Raw genomic sequence first — 13,091 nt, 5'->3', positions numbered from 1 at the left:
ATTCTTTGGGTTTGGACAAATATCATTTTAGCATCATATGGACTATCTTTACTTTCCTGAAAATCTTCTGTACTTTCCCTAATCATTCCCTACAACACCCATCATTCTTGGCAACCAGTGGTCTTTTCACTGTCTTCATGGTTTTGCCATTTCCAGAATACCATGTAGCTGGAATAATGAAATATATATATATATATAATCTTTCCACACTGGCTTCTTTAACTTAACACTATTTCAGCTTTTGCCATGTATTTCATAGGCTGAGGGCTCTTTTTTTAAGTGGTAATATTCAGTTGCCTAGTTGAATCATATTTTAATTATCAATTACATACCAGAGGACATCTTATTTGCTTCTAAGTTCTGAAAACTGTGAATGAGACTGCTATAAATAGTCATGTGCACATTGTTGTGTGGATATTAGTTTTCAACTCATTGTGTGATATCTGGTGTGTGTGTGTTTAGAATATGTTTTGTTGGTAAGAAATAAATTGCCAAACTATCTTCTGAAATGCCTATAACCAGTCTGTATCCACAACAGCCATGTATGAGTTTTCCTGTTGTTCTATGGCCTTGCCAACATTTGATGTTGCTGGTGGTCTGGATTTTCACCAGTTCTTCTAGGTATGTAGTGGTATCTTTTCTTTTATAATTTTTAAAGATATTTATTTATTCCCTTTTGTTGCCCTTGTTGTTTTATTGTTGTAGTTATTATTTTTGTTATTCATGTTGTCATTGTTGGATAGGACAGAGAGAAATGGAGAGAGGAGGAGAAGACAGAGAGAGGGAGAGAAAGATAGACACCTGCAGACCTGCACCACCACTTGTGAAGCGACTCCCCTGCAGGTGGGGAGCTGAGGGTTTGAACCGGGATGCTTATGCTGGTCCTTGAGCTTTGTGCCACGTGCACTTAACCTGCTGTGCTATACCGCCTGACTCCCTGTAGTGGTATCTTTTTGTTTTAATTTGCATTTCCCTGATGACATAATGGTAGCAACTTTTATTTGTTTACATGAAATCTCCATATATCCTTTAGTGAGGAATCTGTTAATATCTTTGGCTTATTTTTGAGTCAGCATGCATATTGCCTTCTGTGATGAAAATGAATATATATCAGACTTTATTCTAAAAGATGTGGCTGAAATTATATTGGCATAAGTAGGCCCAATTATGCTAGGGACTATAGAAGAGAAAGTCAGACTTTTCTTCTAGATGTAAGAGGAGCATAAAGTCATTGTATTAAAAATGTATAATGATACACTGACTAGTGGAATGGAATCGAGAGCCCAGTAATAAGCTCCCACACCTATGAATATCTAATCTTTGACAAAGGTGCCCAGACTATTAAATGGAGAAAGGGGAGTCTCTTCAGCAAATGGTGTTGGAAAAATTGGGTTGAAACATGCAGAAGAATGAAACTGAACCACTATATTCCACCAAATACAAAAATAAATTCCAAATAGATCAAGGACTTGGGCGTTAGACCAGAAACTATCAAATAGCTAGAGGAAAATATTGGAAAATATTGGCAGAACCCTTTTCCATCTAAGTTTCATAGGCATCTTCAATGGTACAAATACGATTATTAAAAAAAAAAAAGAAACTAAAACAAAAATAAACCAATGGGACTACACACCAAATTAAAAAGCTCCTGCATAGTAAAAGAAATCACCTTACTGAATGAAGGACCCCTTACAGAATGGGAGAAGATCTTTGCATGTCATACATCAGACAAGAGGCTAATAACCAAAATATATAAAGAGCTCATCAAACTCAACAACTATAAAACAAATGATTCCATTCATGAGGAGAGAATATGAACAGAATATTCACCAAAGAAGAGATTCAAAAGGCCAACAGACATATGAAAAAAAATTTCAAGTCATTGTCAAAGAAATACAAATAAAGACACTACTTCACTCCTGTGAGAATGTCATACACCAGAAAAGATAACAGCAACAAATGCTAGAGAGGTTGTGGGGACAAAGGAACCCTCCTATACTACAGGTGGGAATGTAAATTGATCCAACCCCTGTGGAGAGCTAAAAGTGGGCCTGCCCTATGACTCTGCAATTCCTCTCCTAGGGATATATCCTAAGGAACCAAACACTCCTATCCAAACAGATTTGTGTATACCTATGTTTATAGCAGCAATTTGTAATTGGCAAAACCTGGAAGCAACAGATGATTGGCTGAGCAAGTTGTGATATATATATATATATATATATATATATATATATATATGTATATAACACCATATATATGATTTCACTTTCTTCACTTCATCTTGGATGGAGCTTGAAGGAATCATGTTAAGTGAGATAAGCCAGAAAGAGAAGGATGAATATGGGATGATCTCACTCATAGACAGAAGTTGTAAAATACTACCATGAGGCCAATCTGACTTCCCTGGGCAGATGACCGACCTCACCAATGCATCCTGGAAAGGTAGAAACAGGTTGGGGGTATGATCAACCTGCCAATGCCCATGTTCAGTGGAGAAGCAATTACAGAAATCAGCACCTTAGAGATCTTTGGTCCATACTCCCAGAGGAATAAAAAAATAGGGAAGCTTCCAATGGGGGAGAAAAGATACAGAACTCTGGTGGTGAGAATTGTGTGGAATTGTATTCCTCTTATTCCATAATCTTGTCCATCCTTATTAAATCACTAATAATAATTTAAAAAGTTAAAAAATAGGAAAACACAAAGTAGAACTTGGACTGGAGTTGATGTATTTCACCAAAGTAAATGACTCTGGGGTGGTGGTGGTGGTGGGGTTTCAGGTCCTGGAACATGATGGCAGAGGAGGACCTAGAGAGGGTTTAACTGTTATGTGGAAAACTGAGAAATGTATACATACAAACTACTGTATTTTACTGTTGATTGTAAACCATTCATTCCCCCCAATAAGAAGAAAAGTTTTTCTCTTCCCCCAAGAAAGAACAAAAACAACAAAAAATCTCCAACACTAAACAATAGACCATCAGAAATTCTGGTGTTAAAACCACAGAGAGAGCAAAGTGCAAGAACTGGCATAAGGATCCCAGTTGGAGCCTCTGGCTCCCCACATGCAGGGGAGTCGCTTCAAAGGCGGTGAAGCAGATCTGCAGGTGTCTTTTATCTTTCTCTCCCCGTCTCTGTCTTCCCCTCCTCTCTCTATTTCTCTCTGTCCTATCCAAAACAACGACATCATTAACAACAACAATAGTAACTACAACAATAAAACAACAGGGGCAAAAAAGGGAATAAATAAATATTAAAGAAAAAACCACAGAGAGAATAAACAAAGAAAAATAAATAAAACTATATTAAAACATTTTTCTCCTATTCATTTCTAACTTTATTGAGAATTACGAAAGCAAATTGAAAGGTGGTGGTACACCAGAGTGCATACACATAACCACGTGTGAGGACCCAGGGTTTCAGTCTACTGTCTCCATTTGCAGAAGGGAAGCTTTATAAGCTGTGAAGCAGTGCTGTTGGTGTCTCTCTGTAGCTCTCTCATTGTCCCTTTTCCATCTCCATTTCTCTCTGTCTCCATGAAAAATTAAGAAGAAGAAGGAGAAGGAGGAGAAAATTACAGAAGCACAAAACATAAGCGGCACAGTAGGGTATTTATGCCAGATCTAAAGAATAGTTCTAATTGATCCTTATTTAATAGTGCCTAAACCATACTTTTATTGTCAAAAGGAGGTAACTTGAGATTTGCAATTACTATGTCATGCAGCTGCTGAGTGTGTGGCAAGAGAAAATGAAAGATCACATTTAAATAGTCATTTTTCTTTTGTGGAAGACTCATGCCTATTGTGAAGCTCTTAGCATTGGTTTGTATATAAATAACACTACACAGTTCAATTTGAAATTTCCTTGACCCAACTAAAAAACCTTAGGCAGCTGGAACAGTAAGTTATAATCCTGAGAGGCCACATTCCGGTTCAGAACTCTAAGGTACTGCAGTTCAGCTCAAGCCTTCAGTCTTATGGCAACTAGCTTACCAAGCGTCTAGGAAAAGATGGCCTCAACACTTTACTGCCTGAAAGGTCACAGAAGCAGCAGTATTTAGGAGCCTTTCAAAACCACGGAGATACTTTACATTATCCTCCTCAAAGGAATGCTGTAAAGATCTAATAAGAAAATGTGGAGAAGCATCTATGCTAATACACTGAGTCCATGGTAAGCCTCTAACAACGGTTAGGTTTTTCTGTGTGTGTGTGTGGTTATTACCACTGTTGTTATTTTGGATTTGTGATCATCACAACCACTACCAATCACCACCGACCTCTTTCCACTTCCCTGTAGCCTCACCTCCCAGACAAGCAGCTCTAGGCTCAGTGACTCATTAATTCCCAGTACGCCCTTAAGCAAAACTTTCCTCTCTGTAGTAACTACTTCGCAGAAGTTAGGAAATCCCCTCTGGAAGCCCTCTTCCTATTCTTCCCGCCTCCCTCTTTGCCTCTACATCAAGCCCGGTCTTATTTATCAGCACAGTCAGACTAAAGAAGGAAGACCAGGAACCCCCAGGACTCACCCCATCTCCACAGCAACCTCCTCTCACGGCACTGCCCCCTGGCGGGAGACGCTGAGAACGCACGGGCCCTGGGGTTCCTGGGGCTCCGGAGGTTCCTGGGCTCCCGCTTCAGCGGAGAGGCGCCAGGCGGTCCCCGCCCAAGGCTGGTTGCAGGCTGCCCGCCAGCCCGCGTGCTCGCTTCCCTCCTCCCCTCCCGTCTGAGTCCTGTCACACCTTGCTCTGCCTGCCACCCGGGAGGACCATGTCCAGGCTCAGTTGGGGATACGAAGAACACAATGGTGAGCGCCTCCTTGGATCTAAAGCGGAGGGGCGGCGGGGTGGCCAAGCGGGACCATTCAATCTCCGGGACCCGCAGATCACTCGCTGCTGATTCTGTACTTGCGAGAAACTTTTCGGTTCCTGTTTAAAATGAGCTGCCCTTCCCTGAGCCGAATGCAGGAAGCTGAGGGAAGCCTTAGCCGCCGGTGGAAAGAAAAGAAAAGAAAAGAAAAGAAAAGAAAAGAAAAGAAAAGAAAAGAAAAGAAAAGAAAAGAAAAGAGAAAGAAAGAAAAAGAGGAAGGAAGGGAGAGAAAGGAAGAAAGAGAGAAAGAGAGAAAGAAAAAGGAAGGAAAAAGGAGAGAGACAGAGAGACTCTTTGGGCAGGTGTTGATAATGGGGATATGTGCTAATCCAGTCAAGATCCCCAAACCCCAAAGTCCTCATATGTGTCCATTCATTTTCATTGCAAAAGTCGAGAACTTTCCCCAGTAATAGGTACCTGTCAAAGATATGGAGCTTAACATACTTTAATGACATACTTTAATGAGTTGAGAACACGTTAACTTTCAGCCTTTTGAGCTACTTATTCGCTTAGGGGGAAACAAGTCATGGAAAAGTCTTGAAATATATTTAAGAAATCTTAATCTTAATAACTTGAATTGCAACACTGAAGATTTAAGTTGCATTTTTGGCAGTCAAAACGCAGCAAATTTCCCAACAGCTATTTTCCACAGCTTCCAGGGAAGTGAACTTGTGTTTGTGGACTATTTCTCCACTCTTTCTGCCTCACCTTCCACGCTCAAACTTCCAGGGACTGAGGGTTAGCAAGACTGCTGAAAGTGTGAGACTTTGTGAAAAGGTACTTATTGGAGAGGGTGACAGTACCAACAGTAAGATGTACACTTTTCTTTTTTGCATATCCTAAATTATTAAAGGGACACCACTGTTTACATTAAGCTATGTATTTTTCTTTTTAAAATTTTTAGTTATCTTTATTTCTTGGATAGAGACAGTCAGAAATCTAGAGTGGAGGGGGAGATACAGAGGGAGAGAGATAGAGAGACACTTGCAGCCTTGCTTTACCACTCGAAAAGCTTACCCTGGCAAGGTGGGGACTGGAGTCTCAAACCTGGGTCCTTGTGCCTTGTAACATGTGTGCTCAACCAGATGTGCCACCACCTGGCTCCTTCCTTCTTTCTTTCCTTCCTTCCTTCCCCTCTCTTTCTTTCTTTCTCTCTCTTTCCTCCTTTCTTTCTTAACAAATAATCATTTCAAATAATCGTTGAGTGACACCAAGAAAACCTTAGTGTGAATTACTGTCAAAACTAACTCTGTGAATAATAAAAAAAATACTTTCTTTAACATGCATATTATTGAACATTGCAGGGTGATTATTTTTTGGAAAGCTTACTTTCATAAAGATGCAGAAAGGCTTTCCTTGAAATTCAGACTTTTTGAGATTACAATTAACTTGCCTGTTTTTTTTTTTATTTGAGATTAGTAGTGATCACAAGATGTACTATTGCAGTGCAGTGTATAGTTTCACACCACACCCACCACCAACGTTCTATATCCCCACTCTCCCACCTTCCAAAGATAGCCACTATAGTTCTCACAGTAACCTGCCAGTTTAAAAGGGGTAATAGGAGTATGGTGAAACAGCTCACGTAAATCCTTGGTACTACATGTGCCAACACTTAGAAGTATTCTGTTCTCTCTTATAAAGAAATAAATATTTAAAATAAAAATAAAATAAAATGATGGGCTGGGTGTCGGCACACTTGGTTGAGCACATAACATTACAATGTACAAAGACCTTGATTCAAGCCTGGGATCCCCACCTGCAGGTGTGCAAGCTTCAAGTGATGAAGCAGTGCTGCAGGTATTTTTCCTTCTCCCTTCCTATCTCCTCTCCCCTCTCAATTTCTCTCTATCTTATTAAATTAAATACAAATAAATAAAATAAAATGAAAGTAGGCAAAACATTTAGGGAAAGGTGTAAGTTAGGTAAATTATTTTTTTGACTGAGATAATATTGATAATGTAACATTTCACTAATTTCTGATTTTTTGTAGGAAAACTAGCATATTACTTTAATTTCTCATTCTACTGGTATGATTTCTGTTATTCTTTTTAAATATTTATTTATTCCTTTTTGTTGCCCTTGTTGTTTTATTGTTGTAGTTACTATTGATGTCATTGTTGTGAGAGGGGAGGGGGAAGACAGAGAGGAGGAGAGAAAGATAGACACCTGCAGACCTGCTTCACCGCCTGTGAAGTGACTCCCCTGCAGGTGGGGAGCCGGGGTTCGAACCGGGATCCTTATGCCGGTCCTTGTGCTTTGCGCCACCTGTGCTTAACCCGCTGCGCTACAGCCCGACTCCCTGGAGAGGATATTCTTTTCTTTTTTTAAATTTCTAAAATTTTATTTAAGAAAGGATTAATTAACAAAACCATAGGGTAGGAGGGGTACAACTCCACACAATTCCCACCACCCATTCTCCATATCCCACCCCCCTCCCCCAATATCTTTCCCATTCTCTATCCCTCTGGGAGCATGGATCAAGGGTCATTGAGGGTTGCAGAAGGTAGAAGGTCTGGCTTCTGTAATTGCTTCCCCGCTGAACATGGGTGTTGACTGGTCGGTCCATGCTCCCACTCTGCCTCTCTCTTTCCCTAGTAGGGTGTGTCTCTGGGGAAGCTGAGCTCCAGGACACATTGGTGGGGTCTTCAATCCAGGGAAGCCTGGCCAGCATCCTGATGGCATCTGGAATCTGGTGATTGAAAAGAGAGTTAACATACAAAGCCAAACAAATTGTTGAGCAATCATGGACCCAAAGCTTGGAATAGTGGAGAGGAAGTGTTAGGGAGGTACTCACTGCAAACTCTAGTGTACTTCTGCTTCCAGGTATATATTTTGCAGTAGTTTATGGATACGTGTGAACATAAGCTCTCTCTCACAGAAACTGGTGTATATCTAGGTTTTGGGACTTTGTTAGAAAGAGAACCACCTGAGATGAAATTAGAGTGTATTATAAAAGGAAAGGTCTCACCCGAGTAATGAAGCTGAAGGGTTGTCATTCCACACGTGAAGTCTCTGGACACAGTCTGAGGTGAAGCATGTTGAGGTGGCAATCCTTGCGTTGGTTAGGTTGTGGTCGGCGGATGCAATATTATTTGATATGGAAGGGGAGAGGCATACGGGAAAGTGGGCCCTATCCAAGGGTTCCAGGACTGGAGGAAGTAGGGGCTCTATAGTGGAGATGTGAGGTTCCTGCTGTCTTAGGGTTCAAAAAGACAATGGATAGTTAATGTTATCATCACATTATTTGGTAATTGGGTTAACTTTGAAAAGTCCTTTTGTTATGGTTTGCTGTACAGTACCCAATATCTTGTATATAGCTGTGCTATTGGATGCTTATAATCTACTTGGTCTAGGCTTTTGAGAGAGTACGCATATCAAATACACAGCCTATATATTAAAAAGATTCAGTTTGTGTTTTGAAAAACGTTGAGACATACAATTGATTTTCCCCCTCTCATATTAATTAACTATTGATTTATATGTTTACATTTTGCTAGGAGTGTACATAAACACCATTCCCACCACCAAAAGACTGTGACCCATCCCTCCCACCCACTCCCACCCCCCACTGGCCCAGGAAGCTGCATGTCTACCCCTCACCACAGGGCTATTACTTTGGTGCCCTACTTACAATTTGGTGAGGTCCTGCTTTTAGTTTCCCTTTCAGATCTTCTTACTCAACTTCTGTTGATGAGTGGGATCATCCCATACTCATCTTTATCTTTCTGACTTAGCTCACTTAACATAATTCCTTCTCGCTCTGTCCAAGATGGGTCAGAGAAGGTGGGTTCATTGTTCTTGATAGCTGCATAGTATTCCATTGTGTATATATAGCACAGCTTTCTCAGCCACTCATCTGTTGTTGGGCACCTGGGTTGCTTCCAGGTTTTAGCTATTATGAATTGTGCTGCTATGAACATAGGAGTATACACCTCTTTTTGGTTGGGTGTTATGGAGTCCTTGGGGTATAACCCCAGGAGAGGAATTACTGGATCATATGGAAGATCCATGTCTAGCCTTGTGAGAGTTTTCCAGACTGCTCTCCACAGAGGCTGTACCAATTTACATTCCCACCAGCAATGTAAATGGGTTCCTCTGTCCCCAGATCCTCTCCAGCATTTGTTGCTGCTGTCCTTTTTGATGTATGCCATTCTTACAGGAGTGAGGTGGTATCTTAGTGTTGTCTTAATTTGCATTTCTCTGACAATCAGTGACCTAGAGAAGTTTTTCATATGTTTGTTAGCCTCTTGGATCTCCTCTGTAGTGAATGTTTTGTTCATATCCTCTGCCCATTTTTGGATGGGGTCATTTGCTTTTTTGGTGCTAAGTTTGCTGAGCTCTTTATATATTTTGGTGATTAGTTTCTTGTCTGATGTATGGCATGTGAAGATCTCCCATTCTGTGAGGGGTCTCTCTGTTTGTTTAATAGTTTCTTTGGATGTGCAGAACTTTTCAATTTGATGTAGTCCCATTGGTTTGTTTCTGCTTTAGTCTTCCTTGCAATTGGGTTTGATTCATCAAAGATGTCCTTGAGGTGTAGGTGGGAAAGTGTTTTACCAATGTTTTCCTCTAAGTATTTGATTGTTTCTGGTCTGACATCTAGGTCTTTGATCCATTTGGAGTTGATTTTTTTTCTGGTGAGATAAAGTGGTTCAATTTCATTCTTCTGCATGTTACAACCCAGTTTTCCCAGCACCATTTATTGAAGAGAGCCTCCTTCTTCCATTTAATGCTTTGGGCCCCCTAATCAAAGATTAGATGTCCATAGGTGTGGGGATTTATTTCTGGGCTTTCAATTCTGTTCCACTGGTCTGTGTGCCTATTTTTGTTCCAGTACCATGCTGTTTTGATGATGATGGCTTTATAATATAGTTTAAGGTCTGGGAGTGTGATGCCTCCATTTCTGTTTCTTTTCCTCAAGATGGTTTTGGCAATTCTAGGTGTTTTCAGGTTCCAGATAAATGATTATAGTGTTTATTCTATTCTCTTAAAGAATCTTGGTGGAACTTTGATGGGTATTGCATTAAATTTGTATATGGCTCTGGGGAGAATATTCATTTTGATGATATTTATCCTTCCAATCCATGAGCATGGGATATCTTTCCATTTCTTGGTATCAGTTTCTATTTCCTTGAGTAGCGACTCATAGTTTCCAGCATACAAGTCTTTCACTTCTTTGTTCAACTTTATTCCTAGGTATTTGATTGATTTTGCTGAAACAGTAAATGGGAGTGATTTCTGGATGTCTTCTTCTTCAGATTTAGTGTTTGCATAAAGAAATGCCACTGATTTTTGTACATTGATTTTGTAGCCTGATACCTTGCTATATTGCCTAATAACTTCCAGTAATTTTCTGCTGGATTCTGTAGGTCGTTGTATGTATACTATCATACAATCTTCAAAGAGTGAGAGCTTGACTTCTTCCCTTCCAATCTGTATTCCTTGGATTTCTTTCTCTTGTCTGATTGCTATGGCAAGAACTTCCAATACTATGTTGAAGAGTAATGGTGACAGTGGACAGCCCTGTCTAGTCCCCGATCTGAGGGGGAATGCTTTCAGCTTCTGTCCATTGAGTATGATTTTGGCTGTAGATTTGCTATATATAGCCTCCACTATCTTGAGGAATTTCCCATCTATTCCCATTTTTTGTAGAGTTTTGAGCATGAATGGGTGTTGGATTTTGTCAAAGGCTTTCTCTGCATCTATTGAGATAATCATGTGGTTTTTGGCTTTGCTTTTATCGATGTGGTGAATGACATTGACTGACTTACGGATGTTGAACCAACCTTGCATTCCTGGGATGAATCCCACTTGGTCATGATGAACAATCTTTTTGATATGTTGTTGTATCCGGTTGGCCAAGATCTTGTTTAGTATTTTGGCATCTATGTTCATCAGCGATATTGGTCTGTAGTTTTCCTTTTTTGTTCTGTCCCTATCAGCTTTTGGTATCAGGGTGATCTTGGCTTCATAGAAGGTGGAAGGGAGTATTCCTGTTTCTTCAATCTTATGGAAAAGCTTAAGATATACGGGTATATCTGTTTCCTGAAAGTTTTGTAGAATTCGTTTGTGAAGCCATCTGGTCCAGGACTTTTGTTGTTGGGGAGATTCTTAATAACGGTTTCAATTTTTTTGTCTGTGATTGGTGCATTTAGATTTTGTAGTTCTTCTTGGTTCACTTTTGGAAGGGCATATGCTTCTAGGAATTGTTCCATTTCTTCCAGATTCTCTAGCTTGGTGGTATATAGTTCTTCATAGAAGTTTTGCAGGATTCTCTGGATTTCTGTGGTGTCAGTTGTGATATCTCCCCCATTGTTAACAATTCTATTAATTTGAGTCTTCTCTCTTTTTTGTTTGGTGAGTCTGGCTAGGGGTTTGTCAATTTTGTTTAATCTTTCAAAGAACCAACATTTGGCTTCATTGATTTTTTGTATGGTTCTTTTATTTTCGATGTTGTTTATTTCTGCTCTAACTTTAGTGATTTCTGTCCTTCTGGTTGCTTTAGGGTTCCTTTGTTCCTCTTCCTCTATGTCCTTCAGGTGTGCAGTAAGGTCGTTCATTTGAGCTTCTTCTTGGTGTTTAATATGTGATTGTATGGCTATAAGTTTCCCTCTCAGTACTGCTTTAGCTGTGTCCCAAATATTTTGATAGGCTGTGTCTTCATTTTCATTTGATTCCAGGAACTTTTGAATTTCCTGCTTGAGTGAGTCTCTGACCCAGTGGTTCTTAAGGAGTATGTTGTTTAGTTTCCAAATTCTGTGACTTTTAATAATTTTCTGTTTGTTGTTAAATGTTAGTTTTACTCCACTGTGGTCTGAGAAGGTACTTGGGATGATTTAAATGCTCTTGAATTTATTGATGCTGTCTTTGTGGCCTAACATGTGGTCTATCCTTGAGTATGTGTTATGTGGATTTGAAAAGAAGGTGTATTCCATTTTTTGGGGGTGGAGGAGTCTGAAAATGTCCAAGAGGTCTAGTCTGTCAATCTCTTCATTCAATTCTCTTGTATCTTTATTGGTTCTCTGCTTTGTTGATCTGTCTAAGTGTGAGAGTGGGGTATTGAAGTCTCCCACTATTATTGTATTACTATTGATGTATTTTTGAAATTCTTTCAGTAGGTGCTTAATGTACTTAGATGGTCCCTCATTGGGTGCATAGATGTTAATAATTGTTAAGTCTTCTTGGCTGCTTGATCCTCTAATCATTATGTAATGTCCTTGCCTATCTTTTATTACTTTATTTAATTTAAAATCTATCGTGTCTAAGATGAGAATGGCTGTTCCTGCCCTTTTTTCTGGTCTGTTAGCCTGTATGATAGTTTTCCATCCTTTCACTTTAAGTCTGTGTTTATCTTGTTGTGGCAGATGGGATTCTTGCAAGCAGCATATGGTTGGGTTATGTTTTCTGATCCATACCCCCACCCTGTGCCTTTTGATGGGTGAGTTTAAGCCATTGATGTTTATTGATATTATGGATTTAATGTATTGTAGTGCCATTGTTAAAAAAAAATTTTTGTTTGCTCTGATATATTGCAAGTATTATAGTGATGTTCTTGTTTATAAGAGGTCTTTTAGAACCTCTTTCAGGGCCGGCTTGGTGATGGTTGCCTCCTTTGTTTGTCTAAGAAGGTTTTGATCCCTCCATCTAGTTTGAATGAAAGTCTAGCAGGATATATTATCCTTGGTTGAAACCCTTTTTCATTCAGGGCTCCATAGATATCTTGCTATTCCCTTCTGGCTTTTAGAGTTTGAGTGGAGAAGTCTGCTGATAATCTTATGGGTTTTCCCCTCTATGTGACTTTTTGTTTCTCTCTTGCAGCCTTTAGGATCCTTTCTTTGTCCTTACTTCTTCTCATTGTGACTATGATGTGTCTTGGTGTCTTCAGGTCTGGGTTGATTCTGTTTGGTACTCTCTGGGCCTCTTGAATCTTGATGTCCTTTCTGTTATTCAGGTCTGGGAAGTTTTCTTCTATTATTTCCTCTAGAATGTTTGCTTCCCCTTCCTCTCTTTCTTCCTCTGGCAGGCCAATTATACGAATGTTACTTCTTTTGAGATCATCCCATATGTCTCTGTTGTTGTTTTCAGTGTCTCTCAATCTCTTTTTAATCCATTTCACCTCTTTCTTAGTTTTCTCTAACTCATCCTCTGTCTGACTAATTCTGTTTTCTGCTTCTGTTAGTCTGCTTTCCCTTGCCTCAGCTTCTTTCTTCATTACAGCTA

At 39.7% G+C, this 13,091-nt stretch overlaps 1 protein-coding gene across 1 annotated transcript in view; it reads left to right on the top strand.

Annotated features, from left to right (window-relative positions):
* Positions 1–4,412: 4,412 nt before the first annotated feature.
* Positions 4,413–13,091, top strand: part of LOC103124621 (carbonic anhydrase 13) — a 47,709-nt gene continuing 39,030 nt past the window's right edge. Inside the window, exon 1 of the mRNA XM_016193543.2 lies at positions 4,413–4,806. Coding sequence (XP_016049029.1) covers positions 4,770–4,806 — 37 coding nt within the window. The 5' untranslated portion in view covers positions 4,413–4,769. The remainder of the gene's footprint in view (positions 4,807–13,091) is intronic.

Source organism: Erinaceus europaeus, chromosome 1 (genome assembly GCF_950295315.1).
Source record: "Erinaceus europaeus chromosome 1, mEriEur2.1, whole genome shotgun sequence".
Taxonomy (NCBI): domain Eukaryota; kingdom Metazoa; phylum Chordata; class Mammalia; order Eulipotyphla; family Erinaceidae; genus Erinaceus; species Erinaceus europaeus.
The sequence above is the reverse complement of the archived record's forward strand: the minus strand, read 5'-3'. Positions and strand labels throughout refer to the sequence as shown.